The 22,043-nt window shown below is 42.5% G+C and overlaps 1 protein-coding gene across 1 annotated transcript; it reads right to left on the bottom strand.

Annotated features, from left to right (window-relative positions):
- Positions 1-766: 766 nt before the first annotated feature.
- On the bottom strand, positions 767-19,038 carry nfe2l3 (nfe2 like bZIP transcription factor 3). Its single transcript, XM_083646657.1, has 5 exons — positions 18,427-19,038; positions 6,315-6,392; positions 5,790-5,888; positions 3,224-3,701; positions 767-3,096 (listed from the first exon to the last, which is right to left on the bottom strand). The coding sequence occupies exons 1-5, from the start codon at positions 18,946-18,948 to the stop codon at positions 2,333-2,335; spliced, it is 1,941 nt and encodes a 646-aa protein (XP_083502783.1). The 5' UTR covers positions 18,949-19,038; the 3' UTR covers positions 767-2,332.
- Between the last annotated feature and the right edge of the window lie 3,005 nt (positions 19,039-22,043).

Genomic DNA, 22,043 nt, shown 5'->3' on the forward strand with positions numbered 1-22,043 from the left:
AGAGACTTGAGACTTGACTTGGACTTGTGACTAAAGACTTGAGACGCGACTTGAACTATATAGCTAAAAGACTTGAGACTTACCCGGCCACGACCCATTGCTGCGCAGCAGCTATAATTTTTTATGTATTTCCAGACACTTTTAGAGACACTGTGAGGAAATAAATTAATTACCGTAACACATTTTTAATTGGAAATATGAAACAACAAACTTTTTTTTTTCAATGGCAAGCACTTCAATATGCTCAAGGGTATCACCCAAAATGTGTATGATTAACAAATACGAAGTTGTAGCTATAGTGAGAAATGCCATGTTGTATTACGACTACATACTTCATACTACATGAGGAAAAAAAATCTGTTCTACTTAGAGACTCAACAACCATTTCTGTGGATTCCTTGCCCCCAAAAATGTGGAAATAGACACCAAATTTGTAATTCTAGGTCTAGTTGGAGTCAAGATATGGCCACAATTTTAATAATGGCAGCCATTTAGAAAAAACTTCATTTGAACATACTTCCACTAATGGGATTTTCTGGGATTTTTACTAGTGTTTCGGGCATCAATATGAACATAAAAATGTGAAAATAAATTCTGTTGCAATTAGTTTAAGGTCAAACTTTATTTTCCCTAGACTATATCACTAGCTGTCATACAGTACTGATACACATTCATACAGACAAGTACATGTATACTAGCTACTGTTCGGAAACAGGTGGCACAATGAACGAAGAGACTATGTTTGTTTTTTTATTTATTTTATTTTTTAAATCAGAAAGAACGTCTGTCAGAAATAACAATGTCTGCAAGAACATCGTTTTAGGTTTTATAAGTGAACTCACATTCAACAATCACCATGCAATCAAAAACACTCATTCCCACCTCAAAAACAAACCCACCTCAAAAACAAAAATCTGAAAGCTATACAAAAACAGTCTTGTTCAAACCAAAAATTAAATAAGAACTTGAGGAACAAAGAAAAAATGCATGAGTCACTAAAACCATTAGTATATTTAGTGCACCTTTCTCCAATTACTCACACACGCGCACACACACACACACACACACACACACACACACACACACACACACACTTTGTATTAACTGCATAAGAGTGTGTACCCATGAATAAGATGTCAACGTCTACTAAATACTTTGTTCAACTTCTTTTTCAGGTAATCCTGAAGTATATAAAAACATCCAAACAACATTCGATCCTTTTGCCAGTTAGTGATGTGATTGTATTGTTTTGGAAAGTGGTTTAGGTCCATTTTAGAGCCATTTCAACAATTAAGGATTTCTAGTGACCCGGGGGCCCTGTTCAGTAAAAAAGAAAAGAAAAAAGAAAAATGTTTTTTGTTGCATTTTTAATTTTGCCCAAATAACAAAATAAGGTGCGAGGTAGAATATAATCTTACCGAAAACAAAGTACTTGAAATTCAAGGGCTAAGCAAAATTATGCTTGAAATCAATTATTCAGAATCTAAATCATACTAACCTAGCCTCTTATAAACAATTTGGTATGGCAATGTACAGGTACATACATCTGTGTATCGTGCACTGTACTTGTCAAATTTAAATTAAGGCCATTTAATTTTAGTCATTGGTATACGGTATGTCACCATGACATACGGTATAGTTGAAAATGTTTTCCAGTATTTTAGCTTTTAAGTTGAAATGTCCAATAAACAGTAGCCTACATGCCCTCATACAACTTCTGACACAAATGTGTAACTTTTTGATCAATAATGTTGTCCAACTTCTTTTATCACATTGCAAAATAAAGTTACCATTAACAAAAAACAGAACAGCAACCATTCAGAAACCTCTTAATGGATACAATCTACAACGTCTTGCTTATATTGTATAGATACAAAGAGGCAAGGCTGAGTGGGGAATAAAAACAGAAACTCTTCCCCTTCATAGATTCCCATCAAATCCACATAATTCTGTTAAGACTGTCAGAATGCTGGCCATGTTGACTTACATCTGCTCGTCTATGCTTCCATCAGTCTGTAAAAATGGTAAGAATCGGTGAGTTTATAATACTAACAGGCACAAAGAGAGATGGGTAGCATCGCTAGCGAGTTAGCTGTACCTCGCAACTACCTGGATTGCCTTTGTCTATAATAAGCAAAATATTGTCCAGTGTGTAAGCTACATTTTTCCCATGAGATTTTTTATTTATTTACAGATGCTTTGAGTTTTTCATTGTTGCAGCTTTTGCAGGCTCTCAACAGAGGTGAATCCACACTCAGAGAAAAGTAGATCCCAAAGTCAGGAAAGAGTTCAGAAATATGCAAAAACCTAAAGCCTCAAGTCCCAAGCTACATTACTTTTTGTCCTTCTTCCTCTTGTCCGTTTTATTTCCAGCTGTTGTGGAGACAGCGGGCCTTCTCACAGGCTGAACTACAACCCTCCCGTTCGCCCCGCACTGCAGGGTGAATCTTTCGGGGCTCAGGGGCCGTCCTGAATCATCCCTCAGCCTGGCTAGGACGTCCCTGGTGAGCTGTTCAATCTGCTGGCCCACAGCGCCCATTGTCTTGGCTGTCAGCTGTTTCTCCCTGAGCAACCGGTCTCTCTGAGCATGCAGCCTTGCCACCTCCTCCTGAAGCCCCGTGATGGCATCGAGTTTGCGCTTGCGGCAATTCTGCGCTGCCAGCTTGTTCTTCCCCCGCCTACGGATGTCCCTCAGGAGCGTCACCTGGTCGGGCGAGAAGCCCTGGCCCTCGAGGACCTCCAGAAACTCCTCCACAGGCATGTTGACAATCTGCAGGGCAGAGAAGGGGATGTACATGGCGCGGGCTCGCAGCTCGTCACGACTTAGCTCTCCGTCCCTCTCCTCCTCTTCATCGCTGAGGGGCTCCTCTTTGATGCCTTTGCCGGGGAGCGTTGCTACTGGTGGCTGGTGGAAGAAAGCAGGAGAGGAGTAGCTGTGGTCGTGCCACACGCTCTCACTCAGATCCACAGGGGACCATGTTGTGGTGTAGTCAGAGACGCCTTTGGAGGCGATGGAGTCCACCTCACTGCTGTAGCCTGTAGCCCCACACTCGTCCTCGCAGTATGAGCTGGATGAAGACGACACCTCGGATGTGCCTGGATGAGTGAAGAATTAACAGATGAAGTATTAATGCCAACAAGTTTGTGCCGCCACAAAACAGGGTTAGGATTAGGAAGCAAAGACTTTTTTCATCTTGGAATTACTCTCGAGATTTTAACCAACCTGGGGAGGCGGGGCCTCTAGAGCTGCTCTCCAAGGAGAGACCGGAGTCTGAGTCGGGGTCCTCCAGGACTCGTGGTTCGATGCCCTCCAGACACCCCAGCAGCTGAGCATCAATGGGGTCCAGGCCTTCCAAAGCCAGCATGTTGATCTGGTCAAACACCGCCTCGTCCAGACACCCGCCCAGTGTGCCATGCGAAGACACGTTCCTCGTCACATTACATACTGAAGCGAAGGGGAGGGCGGCCAATCCCAGGGTCATCCCTGGTGACGAGTCTGAGTGGGAGGAGTTAATGGATTCCAGTCGGAAGAGGGGCGCTTGTTGCCGGACGACTGGTGTGGCCTCCGCTCTCTCCAGCGGCATGCCATAGGCTCCGCCCCTGGTTACCATGGCGTCATGCAGACTGACATTCTGGCTGATGGCACTGGTGATGTCCGGGTCAATGTCTAAAAGACGCTCAGAAACCAACGTGTCCAAGTCCTAAACATGAGATAATAATAATACATCAGATTTATATAGCGCTTTTCCTAGTGCTCAAAAGACGCTTTGCAGCACAAAATAAAACTTTTAATAGAGAAAAATAATGAAACAAAAGGTGAGAGAGACAGGTACTTCATGAGTTGAAAGCAAGGGTAAAAAGGTGGGTTTCGAGGGCTTTTTTAAAGGATGACAGAGTGTCTGCCAGACGGATATGGCTGGGGAGGGCGTTCCAGAGGGTGGGGGCGGCTGCGGCGAAGGCCCCGTCGCCCCAGGTCCGGAGCTTAGTTTTGATGGGCTGGAGGAGGTTAGCGTCTGCGGACCTGAGGTGGCGGGTAGGCGTGTGGTGGTGAAGGAGGTGGGAGAGGGGCAGGTTGTTGAGGGCTTTGAAGGTGAAGAGTAATATTTTGAAGTGAATCCTGTATATGATGGGGAGCCAGTGGAGATCGTGGAGGACGGGGGTGATGTGGTCGGAGCGGCGGGTGGAGGTGAGCATGCGGCCAGCAGAGCTTTGGACGTATTGTATGATATGGACACTTTAGTGGCTCCCCCGGAACTGTATTCTTGGGCAATGTGGAAGTCTCTCAAAGAGCATTTAGACCGTGACAGTAAAACTCATACTGATGACATTATTTTCGGTGGGTTGGTAGCTCCGTAAAGCAGCTTGTCCCACCGCATCTATTCAGTGCTAAAAGAAAGTCTGGTACACTGTAACATTGTATTCATACATGAATTATGAAATCAAGATATTTACCCTAAAGCCTAGGATACACTAGACAACTTTGAAAATCCTCAACAGATTATGAAAACACTGGGAGTATACACTCCGACTGGTTCCTGCAGATTTTGACAACTGAAAAACTAGGGGTCACACACTTAACTGCCTTAGAGGGCCCACACACTATGTGACTTGTCACAGCAACTCAACCCAACGATACTCGATACGATACTCGATACCTAATGGATAAGAAACAGAATGTCCACAAGGTTGATCACATTCACAAATTCAAGGTTTAAAAAACCCAGGTTATTTATTTTGTAGGGACACATTGCAGATGTCACTCAAAGGCCACACTCGCGTGCTTTACCGAGGGCCCCTGAATGCGTCATGTGCAGGAGGCAGGCTGCTGAAGCCAGCCTGGAGGATATGGCTGCAGCTGCTTTTTTCTGCTCTCAACCCGGTTAATCTCGCTTTATTCTTCATCACAGCGGCTCATTACCCGCTGTACACTTAAACATGCACTCGTTCTGCACAAGCACTCGTAGCGGTCTCCTTTTACCAACGTTCTCGCTAATCACACAGCTGTTTACATGCTTTTCAGATACTTAGCTTAGCTGTTAGCTACCGTAATTTCCGCACTATAAGCCGCACCAGAGTATAAGCCGCAGCAGCAAAATTGCCTGTTTGTTACATATATAAGCCGCAGGTGTTTTAATGTTTTTTTTTTTTTTTATTGTGTTTTAATGTTTAATTACCATATGTAAGGGTTCATGCACAGAGGGGATTGTCGGGAAAGAGATGGCTGTTTGAGGAAGCTCCCATTTATTAACATTTCAACAAAACAACATAACACAACACCACCTGTGTTTTTTTTTACAGTGCACACAGTGTCCGCGGTGTGGTGAAAAGAGGGCAAGAGAGGAAATTAAAACAGAAGTGGATTTATAGTTAGAAAGAGTGCTAAAGAAGAGAGAATTCCGTTTTTTTTTTTTCAGAAAAAATCCATAGATAAGCCGCACCGTTATATAAGCCGCAGGGCCAAAAAACGGGGAAAAAGCCGCGGCTTATAGTCCGAAATTTACGGTACTTAGCTTAGCTGTTAGCTCCTCTCTCTCTCCCTCTCGGTAAAATGTTAATGTTTATGTTAACATTACGCATAATCTTACTGTATATTTGCGGGAGTGGGAGAAGTCTGCCGCTAGTGTTGATGCCCAGTGTGATGGCAGAGACACTGGGAAACGTGTGTTTGTTTATTTGCTGCGTCGCGTGTAACGTTAATTAGACGAGGAATCCCGCAACTTCCTTTTAAAGGCACAACAACGGCAAGTTAAAGTGATGGTACCGTTCATCATCATAGGGAAACAACTTACATCTAGGTCAGTGACAGGCAGAGAGAGGAAATGGCTCCAATGCCGGTCAATGTCGATGGTAGAAGGATCAGAAGGGGCAGCGTTGCCACTGAGCAGACCCTGAAACAGAATCCATAGGAATACAGCATTTAATGCTTTTGAGTTAGCCTGATGCCCAAGTTTTCACTCCAGTGCCAATTCTAGTTCAAGTGTCACAGTTTCAACCCTAAAACCAGGGTGAAAATAAAACATTCACACAGAAAACGTGCACAGCTGATAAATAATAACCATATTAAATTTGGTTGACATTTTGTTTTTCCATCAAAAAGCCATTGCTTGGTGCTTTTGACGAGGAACTGAATCTATAGCAAATCAGATGTGAAACACTACAAAATAGAGAACCAGGTCAATAAAAAGTCAAGCATAGCAACATTTCTAAAATCAGATAATGAGAGACATTTTTCAATATTGATGCACTGTCCAACACTTTCTAGTGTATGCAGAAAGTAATGAAGGCAGTCATAATCAGCCAGGACAGGACGGTACCTCTTGCTCCAGCGAGGAACTGTGTGCCAGCTGACTGAGTGAGGCAGGTTCCTCTTCTGTAACACCAGCATCCTCCTCCTGGTGGGACAAAGACAGACAGATGGAGAGAAAGGGAAAGCAGGAGGATAAAGAAAACACAACAGAGGGATCAGCATAGAAGAGGAGGAGGGTGCAGCCTATTTATTAGCTGGCATAAAGACCTTAAAGGTTACATTTCTGGCTCGGTGACCCCAATCCAACCATTACTGCTAATTGGATGATTATCGTTCTTTTCTGGCAGAGGAACGGGTTGTTGTAATGAGCATAGATCATAACTCCTGAAGGGACTGAACCCAGCTTAACTGACTCTGGACTACAGTACAGTTAGCCACAACTGTCACCATTCTCCTGTCAACTGTGCTTATGGCCATTCAGATTCAGATTCATTTATTAAGGACTGCACAACAAGTCGGCAGAATTTGCTTTCGGTACAGCAATTGTTATAGCACATGAATATTGTGTCAGCATAAGACATTACAGTACATACTAGATAGACATATGGCAACATAAATACAGACCATTCAACATATACATTGCTGGAGAGGTATACAGTGAGATTTCAGAGGGGAGGAGTTCAGAAACCTGATGGCAGTGGGGAAAAAACTGTTTTTGAATCGGGTTGTTTTGGTGGAAATGGATCTGTAGCGCCGTCCAGGGGCAACAGTTGGAACAGGTGATTGGCTGGGTGAGATGGGTCAGAAACTATTTTTTGTGCTCTTGTGATTGTCCGTTTTTCAGTAAGAAGTACGTGTGTGTGTGTGTGTGTGTGTGTGTGTGTGTGTGTGTGTGTATGTGTGTGTGTGTGTGTCTCAAACAACAACAAAGGGACTATGCATTAGGAATGTGTGAGCAGGTGTGTGTGTGTGTGTGTGTGTGTGTGTGTGTGTGTGTGTGTGTGTGTGTGTGTGTGTGTGTGTGTGTGTGTTGCATGTTTTTAGCAGCGGGGTTCCTATCTGGAGGAAACCTCAGGGGAGAACATGCAAACTCTGCACAGAGAGGCCCTTTTTGACAACTCCACCTCAGGCACTGAGGACATGGGGACACACCCTCAGCGCCCACAGAGTACCATGCGGGAATCGAACCCAGGACCTTCTTGCTGTGAGGCGACAGCGCTACGACTGCCCCCCACCCCCCCTGCGCGTATTAAACTGGGGCGTAGGGCCTCTTAATATCCCACCAGTTAGGCTAATAGTAATAACGACAGGGAATGAGCTAACTGTGCTAGCTATTAAGACCCTCCAGATAGACCAAGTGGAGCAGTAAATGTAGGTTACCACCCGTCTGCCAGAGACAGAAATGCTCTTTATATCTCTACACAGACAGAAAATCAGTTCACATGCATAAATAATATAAAAAGGGGTTGAAACCCCTCTGAGGGGTTTCACTTGCTGCTGATGCTAGAGGCAGAATATGACAGAGTACCCAACCCGATCAAGTTCTACTCAGACTCTGTTTGGGCTTGTACTTCTGCTGAAGAGGTAAATGTCTCTCTAGACTCAAGTCTACTTACTGGCTTACTGTAAAATGGCACAGCTGTACTCTTCTTATTTGAAAGAGTATATCTAAACAAACCACACCATCTCAACCTAAAAGCGGCTTAACTGTCAATTATTTTACACAAAGAGAAGGTAAAGAATAAAAGATGTGTCAATGTGATCCATGTGACTTGCCCTGGGAGAGGGCACTATTCAAGTATGGATCGCCACTTTTGTGTAAGCAAACAGGGTGTGGGTCTAATATGAAGAGAATTCGGGAGCAAAATGTGTTGTAGTTGGAGTACATATTCACAAATGTGTATCAGTAGTTACAAATGTGTATCAGTGAATTTGTAGTTGTAGAAAACTTATAGATTTTTTTTCTCTCTCCCACAAACACAACACAACAGTTACACCTTCTCAAATTCTTCATTACAGGTGCACAAAACCTATTATAGAAATCACAAAACAAGAAACACACACACTCACATTTTTGCACATACCGATGCGGTGAAGTAGGTGCAAAACACATTTACCTACCCGTATCAAATAATTTGAACAACTGTAAATGCACAGATTATGAGTCACAAATAGATAGTACAATCTGTAAACACTAAAACACGATCCACAATTGAAACCAAAATCCACAAATAGATTTAAAATCCACAAATAGATTTAAAATCCACAAACAAACACATCATGATCCACAAATGGAAAACATGTTCCACAAATAGATTATAAATCCACGTCATGATCCACAAATAGAATTCAGTGACTTGTACTTCAAAACCAGAATTTCTGTGTGTGGATCGCTATGCTAGGTGTTCAAGTGTTGAATTGCTGTTTGCACATCACAGTGTGTGTGTGGAAAGCATTGCATTTGTCTACAAATCTTTTTGCTACATGTTTACCACAGGCAAGACAGATTCGATCCACACGTGTAATCAGCCAATCAGGGGGGATCGCTTGCTATGGGATGTCCCGCCTCCTCAATAACCCCTCCAAAATAAGAGCCTGATTCAGTCAACGTTTCTGATTCCTGATTGAGAACATGTAACCTTATCCAGCAGCACCGTTACATGTAAATGGCTACATGGATGCAAACCAAACTATGCAAATTGCAAATTCAACTATAAGTAACACAATGTAAGTGGTGGGATTAATACACTTTCTGTAATACCCACCCTCCCACTCCACTCACACACCGGGCCCAGTGCACCCAATCAGCCAAATAACCCCAACACCAGGCTCCAGCAAGACAGCCAGGAGAGTGGGTCATCACAAAAGCTAAAATACTATCAAATGGGTGACCCTGGGACAAAATCGTATCAAATGAGGGTCTGTGGTCTAATTTGTGTCAGTTTTCTGTTAAGATTATCTTCAAAGTATGCTTTAATAAAATACTTATCAACGATGCATTTGTGCGTTTATAGTCTTCAGTCTCAATTATTATTGCAGGGAAAGTGGTAACATTCATTATGGTCAGATGCTCAATGGCTGTCTAAAGTTAAAGGTTAGAGAAGCGAGCTTGTGACTGTCATTAGTTCAATCCCCGGGACCGGCAAGAGACATCTGGGTGGGGAAAAGGCAGTCTTGCACCATCCATTACCACCACTGAGGTGCCCTTGAGCAAGGCCCTTAACCCCAACTGCTCCAGTGGAGCTGCTGTGTGAGAACAGGGCAATTCTGAAAAAGAGAATTTATCTTAGTGACACTCCCCCAGTGATTTTGAACCTTTTTCAAATCAAGGAACCCTAATTCAATTTGCATTGCAGACCACCCCCCCCCCCCTTCCAGTGAGACTGTCTCAGACCCAATATTTTTCTATTGTTAGATATATGATTTTGTCCAGATTCCATGACTATCTACTGCTAGTTGTAGGTACAGATAGACATGATGATCAGTAGTCATTCTTGTACATTCTGTTAACTTCTTGTAAATGAAATAATGCAGAAGTTTAACAATTCACCAAATTGCTGGTGACCCTTTCAAGGACCCCATGTTGCAAACCACTGCTTAGAGGACATGAAACATTTAATCATGTGACTCTAGTTAATTCGCATTTCACCTCAGACAAGACAGGACACTGCTTTCTGAAATTGACCTAGATCATGAAAGACACATAACAGCTTTTAATGTTTGTTTTTATATATAAAATAGTTAATATTTAAAAGTATTGACATCAATTGTGTGTGTGGATCGCTATGCTAGGTGTTCAAGTGTTGAATTGCTGTTTGCACATCACAGTGTGTGTGTGGAAAGCATTGCATTTGTCTACAAATCTTTTTGCTACATGTTTACCACAGGCAAGACAGATTCGATCCACACGTGTAATCAGCCAATCAGGGGGGATCGCATGCTATGGGATGTCCCGCCTCCTCAATAACCCCTCCAAAATAAGAGTTTGATTCAGTCAGAACGTCTTAGCACATCCAGCATCACCGGTAATATGGTCAGTAAAGTGTCACCGAGCAGCTACATAGATGATAACCAAACAGGCCGACGTTATTGTTCATGTTGGCCTACTTGTTTGCCGTGTGCCTTTTATCGTCAGCTAGTCTTGCTTGCCAGCCTCTGTTTCGCACTGTTGGTCAGCTAACTTTAACCAGATTAGCCCTACTGATGCTATAAAACGACTACTAAAACAGCTATATTTGCATTGGGAATAATATTTCTTGTCTAATATGAAGGCGAGTTTAACTTGGGTTCTTGAGTTTTGGGTGGTGTAATGTGGGGGTAACTTTATAATGCATTAACGTTCTCAATCCCCAGTAATAGACGGTTTCTGAATATAGCCTAATATACTAACACCTGTTTGATTTGAGCTTGTAACGTAGCATTGTTATCCCGTGTTTTGATACGTGTTTCCACACGGACGTGTTAGAGTGTGACACACAGTCATACAGTGTGAGATCCATGCGGTCGTTTCAGGTAAAGCTGTACCAAACTAATGTTAAACAGTGTACGCTGTAAACTGGATCAAGTGCTTTAATCGTCCATTCTGTGAGATAAGACAGAATGAAACATGGTGGCAGTGGGAAACTCAGAGTGACAGTAACATGAAAAAACGAACTTTTGCATTGCAGCTAACTAGCTAGCAAACAAGCTAACGTCTGGCACAAGGTTGGCAGGAACGCCACGGGAGATGGAGACAGACACAGAGGAGGCTCTGGACAGCCACCAGAGAAAGATGGAAGGTATTGTGAAATGTTTTGTCTTACAGTAATAGGCTCTCGTTTTTAAATGCCTCTGGGACTATAGATATTCGATCAGCATCGTCACAGTCGCTGCAGTCATATTGTTGACATACAGTCCTGCACGCACAGCTATAGTAGGCTATAACAGCTGTATTGTCGTTTCTGTTGCATTAAGATCTATTACAAAATAGCGATGGTGATGACAACAATAAAAAACCCAGGGTTGTTGCTTGTATGCTGCCGTTAATGCCTGTAATAAACAAAAGAAAAAACGAGGAGAACAGACTTTGCTGTGAGGAGCTGGCTGGTTTCACCTGTCTCTATCCACTCTATGTCAACAACATGGACACAGCTACAGTGATGACACTGATCGAATACTATATTGGTTCCAAGTGCCACTGAGATTAGGATTTAATGTCTGCACATGATCATAATGTGGTAAAGTAAAATAAGATCACACAAAAGAAAAAGGAGTGTGACTGACACCAGGCAAGCTGTGAACCAAACTGGATAAAGTGCTTTAATCCCATCCTGTGAGATAAGGCAGAATGAAACAGAGTTTAACATAGTTGTTTAAACAGTCCATGCCACATGCATTTCCTACCAATGTGATGCTTACACGTCATTTATTGGCTCTGTGTCATTTGATTGTAATCACCTGTTATTTCCTACCGACATGGCCATGTGGTGATTTAACAGTATCAGTATCAATAGACAGCCATCAGTCCTGTAACTTCTGTATACAGGCACTGATCTGAACAGAGCCAAATGGAGGCAGGAGTCATAGATTAGAGGAGACAGACCTGCAGAGTTTAGGTTCAATGTGGACAAATTAATAAAGCTAAAATAAATGTCCCTATTCTATATATAGGTTGTTTGGTCTGGTGAAACGTTTGTCATATTAAGTCAAGTGCCATGCTCATGGGCACCTCAGCAGTAGTTATTGACTATTGAGCAGTAGTTATTGACGAGTGGCCATATGACATTGTGTCTGTCTGTATCTGGCAGGCTGGGTCTCCGGGGCAGCCCTCACCATGGCCGATGCGCCAGGGACCAGTCGGTCCGCGTCTTCCTCTTCAGACGAGGAGGAAACCGCCGCTGCTCCTCCTACCTCCTGTCACTGCCCTCCTTCAAGGACATGGACAATGGGAGGGGAGAAGGAGGGGTGTGGGGCCATGTTCAGATACCTGAGCAGAGCTGGCCTGCATGACCGTCTGTAAGGCCAAGGCCCGGTACAAGTGGTAAGTGACACATACACACAAACTCTAAATCTGCTCTTCTGCAAGTTCATATGCAACAATGCTTGCAGCTACACTCAGCATGTTTCAGTGTTATGTGTAGGAACTGCGACAGGCGTCTGTGGAGCCTTGGGGATGTGTACCAAAGTCGACGCTGCGTGCGGCACAGATAAATTAATTTACCCACGAAGCTTGCATTTTAGGTCGTTCCATTTGATTGACCAGTCATAGAAACATGGTTGGTGCAGGGAATTTACAGCAATATTGAGATTATAGGCTATAACCTGCTATCAATTGTATTTAAGCTCAATAAACAGATCTAATATGTGTCAGAGAGGGATGTAACGATAACCGGTTTTAATGATAACCGTGATAAAATTCCTTACGATAACCGTACCGTTTCACATTTTCATTATCATTAAAACCGTGGTATCGTGATTACCGTGTTACCGTGATTACAGTGCTTTGAAAAACATGGTAAATACTGATAAATTAATTAGGTTCCTTTTGTCTTCTTTTCAATTAGGTTTTTAGTTTTCTTATTTTCAGACAAATTAGAGTAGGTGTTATTTTACCTGCTGACGGTTTCGGCAAATACTGTGGTAAATACTGTCCATCATCAACCAAAGTTGGCAACCATCTCCCGAATGCAAACGTGCAGCCTTCGAGAAATTATTTCAGTGAGTGTGTCAATCCTTTTTGGGTCTGAGTTTTCAATATAAAACGTAAAATGATTTCAGTGAGTCTTCTCAGTACTTTTTAAACATTTTCAGCAATTTTTTATGAATAGCGTGATAATACGATAACCGTGATAATTTTGCTCACGATAATCATGATGTGAAATTTTCATACCGATACATCTCTAGTGTCAGGTATTTATTCCAATTGTCCGGCAAACTGAAATCATGCTGGACATGTCCAGCACTGTTCTTGTCTAACGGAAATGGTGCTCTCTACATCTGTCCTGGAATCCTTGGCAAAGAAACAGCTGAATTGTCTGCTTACCTGGGTACCAGGTAGAAATGCAAAGACTTGCATACATATACAGTACATACAAACACTCATACATAGTCGCTCAAAGTTAATTGTTTTCTAGAGAACACACACTCAACAGAAACATACTTGGCCTACCATTACCAATTTATCTCCCCCGTTCTTTTCCCCTCTCTCCCCTCCCCTCTCTTTTCCACTGTGTCTTTCTGCCTCTCCCCCATTCCTCCCTCTCTCTCAGGCAGGTCTGAGGGAGTTGAGGATGGCCGGTCTGTCCTGGTCCTGTCTGTCGGCATTGGGCTCGCCTACTCTGCCATCCCTCCAACAGCTGGATCTGCGCTGGTGTGAAGGCCTCGAAGATGCACAAATTAAGGGCATCATCACCCCGCCTGGTTACAGTGAAAACACACCGCAAGCGTCTCCTGCACGTAAGCTGCGCGGCGCGACCTTGAAATGGGGTAGAAATGTTATAGTTCTTCATTATGTCACCGTGACCATACTGTAGATTAGTTATGAATGAAATCCTGAAAAATTAACTTTTGATGTGAAACAGTGTGAAAAACGAAATAAATTAGATTTTTGTGATTTCATTTGGTGCATACATTATTAAATAGGTGCACTGAATACCCAGATATGTGGTGTAACTGCTGACATGGGAGTGACTTTACTGACCTCTTCAACTCTGTCCACCCGTTAAAAACTTCTAACATAACGTCTAATATCTCTTCCTCTCCTCTCCTGTGTGTGTGTGTGTGTGTGTGTCTGTGTCTGTCTGCCAACCACTCCGGGTGACCAGTGAGTTGGATGGGAACGTACAAAATCATCCACAAGTTTATCGGAGGTATCATGCAGCTGCGACAAGATCGACACACTGACTGAGGAGGGCCTTCCACAAGCTGACCAGTGGCCAAAAAGCTCTCTCAAGGCTGCACTTTTACAAGAATTGTCGCTAACTTTTTGAGTTAGCATGGGTCTTTGAAATTCTTGAAAGTTTGTGAATTTGAAAAATAAAAATCAAGCCATTCAAAGTTTTTGAAAATAAACATTGGTGATTGAAAGTAATTTAATTTAAGGTTTTTCCTCCATAGACAATTACAAGAGGGCTGGCTCGATCAGATTTCTGAAGTGAAAAAGTATTTTCTAACAAGCGTTGCAATTGGTGGATTTCTGTCATTTGCAATTGCAACTAAGATGACACTGTTGAGAAATGTTGACACATCCTAGCCTCTCTTTTCAATCATTTGTGAGCTTCGGTTCTCAATATAAAAAGTGTTGCAACAGTAATTAACCTTGGTCCATGTCTCAAAACTTTGCCGTGCTGAGTCCTTGAATTTGGGGAATTAGGCCTTGAGAGGTCCTTGAATTTGATGTTGAAGGTGGTGTGGCAGCCCTGGTCAAGATCAAATTAAAATGGTATAACAATTAATTGTACCCAGTGTACTGAAATGAGCTGTCTGATCTAACTGATGCTGATAACCGCCACAAACTTCCTCCAGCAGGACAAGAACACATGCTGTCATCTCAGGTGGTGTATTTGTAGTTTCAAAGGTGATCTGAAGAAATTGATGTCAATACTTTTAAATATTAACTATTTTATATATAAAAACAAACATTAAAAGCTGTTATGTGTCTTTCATGATCTAGGTCAATTTCAGAAAGCAGTGTCCTGTCTTGTCTGAGGTGAAATGCGAATTAACTAGAGTCACATGATTAAATGTTTCATGTCCTCTAAGCAGTGGTTTGCAACATGGGGTCCTTGAAAGGGTCACCAGCAATTTGGTGAATTGTTAAACTTCTGCATTATTTCATTTACAAGAAGTTAACAGAATGTACAAGAATGACTACTGATCATCATGTCTATCTGTACCTACAACTAGCAGTAGATAGTCATGGAATCTGGACAAAATCATATATCTAACAATAGAAAAATATCAGATTTGGGTCTGAGACAGTCTCACTGGAAGGGGGGGGGGGGTGGTCTGCAATGCGAATTGAATTAGGGTTCCTTGATTTGAAAAAGGTTCAAAATCACTGGGGGAGTGTCACTAAGATAAATTCTCTTTTTCAGAATTGCCCTGTTCTCACACAGCAGCTCCACTGGAGCAGTTGGGGTTAAGGGCCTTGCTCAAGGGCACCTCAGTGGTGGTAATGGATGGTGCAAGACTGCCTTTTCCCCACCCAGATGTCTCTTGCCGGTCCCGGGGATTGAACTAATGACAGTCACAAGCTCGCTTCTCTAACCTTTAACTTTAGACAGCCATTGAGCATCTGACCATAATGAATGTTACCACTTTCCCTGCAATAATAATTGAGACTGAAGACTATAAACGCACAAATGCATCGTTGATAAGTATTTTATTAAAGCATACTTTGAAGATAATCTTAACAGAAAACTGACACAAATTAGACCACAGACCCTCATTTGATACGATTTTGTCCCAGGGTCACCCATTTGATAGTATTTTAGCTTTTGTGATGACCCACTCTCCTGGCTGTCTTGCTGGAGCCTGGTGTTGGGGTTATTTGGCTGATTGGGTGCACTGGGCCCAGTGTGTGAGTGGAGTGGGAGGGTGGGTATTACAGAAAGTGTATTAATCCCACCACTTACATTGTGTTACTTATAGTTGAATTTGCAATTTGCATAGTTTGGTTTGCATCCATGTAGCCATTTACATGTAACGGTGCTGCTGGATAAGGTTACATGTTCTCAATCAGGAATCAGAAACGTTGACTGAATCAGGCTCTTATTTTGGAGGGGTTATTGAGGAGGCGGGACATCCCATAGCAAGCGATCCCCCCTGATTGGCTGATTACACGTGTGGATCGAATCTGTCTTGCCTGTGGTAAACATGTAGCAAAAAGATTTGTAGACAAATGCAATGCTTTCCACACACACACTGTGATGTGCAAACAGCAATTCAACACTTGAACACCTAGCATAGCGATCCACACACAGAAATTCTGGTTTTGAAGTACAAGTCACTGAATTCTATTTGTGGATCATGACGTGGATTTATAATCTATTTGTGGAACATGTTTTCCATTTGTGGATCATGATGTGTTTGTTTGTGGATTTTAAATCTATTTGTGGATTTTAAATCTATTTGTGGATTTTGGTTTCAATTGTGGATCGTGTTTTAGTGTTTACAGATTGTACTATCTATTTGTGACTCATAATCTGTGCATTTACAGTTGTTCAAATTATTTGATACGGGTAGGTAAATGTGTTTTGCACCTACTTCACCGCATCGGTATGTGCAAAAATGTGAGTGTGTGTGTTTCTTGTTTTGTGATTTCTATAATAGGTTTTGTGCACCTGTAATGAAGAATTTGAGAAGGTGTAACTGTTGTGTTGTGTTTGTGGGAGAGAGAAAAAAAATCTATAAGTTTTCTACAACTACAAATTCACTGATACACATTTGTGACTATGTAATACAACTACAAATTCACTGATACACATTTGTAACTACTGATACACATTTGTGAATATGTACTCCAACTACAACACATTTTGCTCCCGAATTCTCTTCATAGTCTAAGCCTCGCTTCTCCACCCCTCTCAAGGCCCACAGCTGGTGGTTAAGCCTGAAGACGGGGGATAGTGGATAGCATTACAAAATGGGCTACATTGACTGGCCCCAGGCGATCACATCCACCATGCAGCTGTTCCTACCCTGAACCAGAAAAACTGGATCATAAGAGGGCTCAAAAACAGGCCTGAATATGATTGCAGTCTATAGATAGATAATGACAATCCCTGCCACATTTCAGTCAGAAAGGACACACACTTCCAATGATTATAACAGTCAACAGTCAGTACACTGCAGCTATGAAGGAACACAAGTCCCTACATCTTGGCAGATAGTGGTCCAATAACAAAATGGTAATCTGATACAATGGCTTCATCAATTAGGTTAATCTAATACTCTTGATCGTACTGTAAAGAGTTGCCCTGCCTTTTCAGAGAGGGCTTACCATGAGTTGTTCCACAATGGAAAAGGTGACAGGTGCAGTGTCAGTTAGCAGGATGCTGCTTGTGAAGTTGTGCACTAAACTGGTCAATCTAGCTAACTTTCTTCTTACATAACTGGACCAGTTAAGAGTCTTGTTGAAAGTACCACTACCCATATTGCCCTACATGAACATAAGTCCCAAAATCCAACTGGACAATAAAACATGCCTAACTCTGAATTACTTAATAATCACTGACAGAGGATTGGGCTTTTGCAAAGCGGATGTGAATGAAACTACATTTTCCCCTTAACTCACCCTTCTTCTGCTGTGGTGTTTTATGGCAGTTGGCATCCTTTATGCTGCATTACCGCCTCCCATGCCCCACCGGCTTCCCACCCGCAGACACGGCCAATTATGTCTGTAGGAACGTCTGACCAAGCCGGAAGTACCGCTGCCAGGAACTGAAGCCGGGTCTCCGTGGTGGTAGGCAAGTGCTTTTGCCTCTACACTACTCCCACCACCTCAGCCAGAAAGGATGTATTACATCAGTGATGACACCACAATTTGCTGGAGTGACATCACTAATGACATCATAACTGCTCGAGTGACATCACTCATAACATCACAACAGTTGCTCAAGTGACATCACTGATGATATCACTGTGACATCATAATTCACTGATTTATGACATCACTTCCATCACAAATCATGACAACCCACTTAGCCAATTTGAACTAAGATGACAGGGTTATACTCAGTCTGATTTCAGGTTGTTCAGTGACAGAGGATTGGGCTTTTGCAAAGTGAATGTGAATGCACATTGCCAAAGTTGCAGAGATAAGATCTGACATAAGATCAGAGATAAGATATGTTGCCCTCATTGCCCTGCTTACTGGTGGATCCAACACTAGTGACTTGTGGAATGAAACCCATCATAGCCTGGTAGTGCTGACAACTGCTATTCATATGGGGCTGGATACCAGGCTAACCCATCATCATTGCTACTATGGATTAACGTTAGCTTGCTAACAGTTAGCTGGCTAACGTTACACAACTGTAGCTGTTTTCACTAACGTTAGCCAATTGACAACTTGAACTCCAGACTTCATTTATCCCCGTACTGTAATTTAGCCAACCAACTTTCCTTGACGTATAGCAAACGTTACTAGTCAACTAGCTATAACTTTATGTTGATTACTGCTCAGTGCCCACACTTGCCTCTTTCAGGAACCCGCATGCTCCAGAGTTACAAGGCCCTTGTCCACCGAGATGCTGGGCAGTTTGGCACTCCTCCTGGCCGCTGTCAGGCAGGTGTTCACAGTCATCGCTGGCCTCGTCCCCGGGGCTCTCTAACCCAGAGCTGATGTCAAAGCTGTCGCTGTCTGAAGGCTGTCCAGAGGCAGTCTCGTCAGTGGTAGACACTTGGTGCACTAGCCATGCGTTCAACTGTGTGGGGAACCGCGGAGAGCCCAGAGTCCGCACCTCGTCTAGCAGCCGGCGACTGGCGAAAAAATAGTCCAACTCGGGACATTTGGGATGCACGCTGTAGCCATCTAGATTGTCTCTCAAACTGTGAAATGGTGTCTGGATGTAGGCTGAGCTGGGTCCAGAGTTAATCTCTAGCAGAGGCGTGAAATAGCCATTCAAGTAGCTGTCGACATCCACACGAACTCCAATCAAACTCAGTAAGATCGTAAACTGGATCAGGCCTTCTGTGAAGTATTTTTTCGCGATTTGCATTTTCTAAATACTTGGGAGAATTGCGAATAGTGGTGAAATCCTGACCCAACAGTTCCCCTTTCCCGAGTGAACAAAGAGAAAAGCCTAACAAAAGAGCACGCCTTCTCCTGTCAGACAAAGAGGTCCGCCTGTAACGTTACCCGGCGAAAACGTTGGTTAGCTGCTACTAGCTGTGAGCTATCAGTTTCAGCTAACAGTTTACGTCAACTTCCTGACAGAAACATAGCGTGCACACAGTTGTCCTTCGATCACTGACAGCGGATCAACTTTTTAGACAAAACCCTATTAATGTCGCTAGCACATTTCCCAGCGGATGAAGTGTCAATGAATCCAAATATTCTCACCGTAGTGTGCTCACTGAGGAGGGCACTTCAGTTGAGGATTTGCATAACACATGCAGACTGGTCTGGGCCCAAAAGCTTCCACCGCAACAGAGTTTGATTGGACAACAACAATGTCCGTTATATTTGTGACCAATGAAAGCAAAGCATTAGTGTTACCCATCACCAGTCGCCACCCCCCAGTCACAACAACACTTATCGTAAGTATAATTTCAACTGATGTAATTTATGAAATGAACTCTGAACACTTATCATGTTAACTTCTCATCTCATATAGACCCCTTATACAGCTTGTCAACATTGAGCTGCGCGCGCAACTTGAAGGCAGAAAGCCGTCAGCTTTGCATTGACAGACAGCGAGAACCCCGCTGTCAGGACTGCTCTGTGCCCATCTGCAACACACAGTTATATTTTAGTTTTAAAATGCAGTTCTCGGCTTACTACCACAGCTTATCGCCTAGTGATAAGCAATGTTATGCATCGAAATTAACGTTGTTTAATGGGATATGTCTTACAGACCCACCCATACGCACTGGCGCTGTCAATTGGCCAAGCCTATGGCCAGCAATACATATCGTGCATTCCTTTATAACTGGGGATAGCGTAGATAATTATTCTGTAACTTGCAAAGATATATTGTTATGTTGATAATGCACACAACTCAATAATGACATTATGTAACGTTACTTGGTCCGTTAACTAACCGAGCGATGTTGAGCAGCCTACAGTTTCAGGCAGCTTACCTGATTATGAAGAGCACTACAAAGTCGGGCATTTTTAATGATGTCCTCGTTCCAATCAGTTCAACTCAATAATGACATTATTTAACATTACTTGGTTGTTAACTAACCGAGCGATGTGGCTGCAGCCTACTACTACAGTTTACCTGATATGAAATGAGCGAGCACTGCAAAGTCGGGCATTTTTAACGATTTCCTCTTTCGGCTTGCAACCAAAGACACTTACGGTTAGCATTAAAAGCAGTATGAGTTGACGGGATTCGGTAAAACTTTAGTCCTTGCTTTGTAGATAGTGTAACAGACTGTTCAGTGTTGTGTTGTGTTCTATTGCGTGTGTGCGAGGCTGTGTATGTTCCCTCGAGTTGCGTAGAACAGGATATGTGGGGAGAATTAGGTGAATTATAACGTTACAGCCTGGCTCTATCGTTTATTATTTTATTAACTAAGTGTGAATAGGCGGACCTGAATACTCTCCTACAATAGCTTTCCGATTCTGGCATCCCACTGCACAACACGAAGACATATCTAGCTCGAATAGTTTTCAGGCGACTGGAAAACTACTTGACAGGGCTGCGCGGAGTCTGTCTTTCTGCCTCCGTCTTGCGCATCTGACGCTGTTTGTTGTCATTGTGACGTAGGCGTATAAGGGGTCTATTCAACAGTGTAATCTAAACCGGATTTGTGTGACTGCAGTTCCGGGTCCGGGGAGGTTTGTCCCACTGACCTGCATTTGCACCACGGTGTTGGCCTACCGGTAAGTGGATGAATTGCAGTTTGAACTTGTTCAACTCCTTAATATAGGCCCAAATATCTATCTAAATATATTTTGGGCCTATATAGCCTAGCCCTACGTTCTAGATCTAGACCTTATGACTAGCTCCAGAAAAATGGGTTGGTTAATGTTGTTTAAAACATTCGATACATATTTTTGTAATTCTGCCTGATGGTGGAATCTGGTTTAATTTCAGTGTAGGGCCTACTCTCATGTGTTACCAAATGAAGAACAAATTATATATATATATATATATATATATATATATATATATATATATATATATATATATATATATATATATATATATATATATATATATAAGTTACCAAATGAACCAAATGTTTTGTATTGTGACAGAGCAAACTCTGGTCAAACTTGAACAGATTTGGTTCCGTTATCACCAGTCTTCCAGAGGCCTTTTTCTGTTTTCCTCTCTTGACTGGGACAATGTCAGGCCTGCCTATATATGCATGGGAGAGGAAACTTGGAAGAACTGAGACAGATACTGTTGGTCCCAGGTGAGGACAGATGTTGCTGGATCCCAAAGTGGTGATGGATGATGGAAGCTTGTGCTTTGATCCCATTGCTTGCTCCCAGGTCAATAAGACAGCCACTGTTGCATCCAAGGTCAATAAACATAGTAATTGATTGCACACCAGTTGGGTGGGCTTCAGGCCAAAAAGACCGATATTGGTTGATCCTGTGCCAAGCAACTTAAAGCAGCCATTGGTGGGTGTTTTCCTACTTCAAAGTCCAAGTATTTTGTATTTATTCAGTGTATAGTGTTGTATGGTTTACTGTAAAATCTACACCATAAGTTGTAGGGCTGGGCGATACGGATAAAAAATCCTAGCTGGGCATTCTTAGGTTGAATGGTGATACAAAATATAGCCTATATCTCGGTATTTTCTACAAAGTGGGCTAAATTGTAGCCTAGGTGGGCTAAATTCCAATTCAAACTAAGCCACATGCGAGATGTCACAAGCACTTTTATTAAAACAAGATGTTGTCAAAATAAAATGCAAATGCAGGGTTTCCTTTGGTGCTTTCACAAAATAGGCTAATTACACAATGAGATTTTTGATAAATAATCATCAGTAATGTGAATATAATGACTAAGTGGGTAAAGGCAAATAATAGAACAACTATAGTCAACTAAGTTCAGAAAATGACATCACTTTACTGTAATGCAGCCTTTAAAACCATGAAAAGACAACACAAATGCCACATCACGATATT

This window comes from Poromitra crassiceps (assembly GCF_964638095.1).
Source record: "Poromitra crassiceps genome assembly, chromosome: 11".
Lineage (NCBI taxonomy): Eukaryota > Metazoa > Chordata > Actinopteri > Beryciformes > Melamphaidae > Poromitra > Poromitra crassiceps.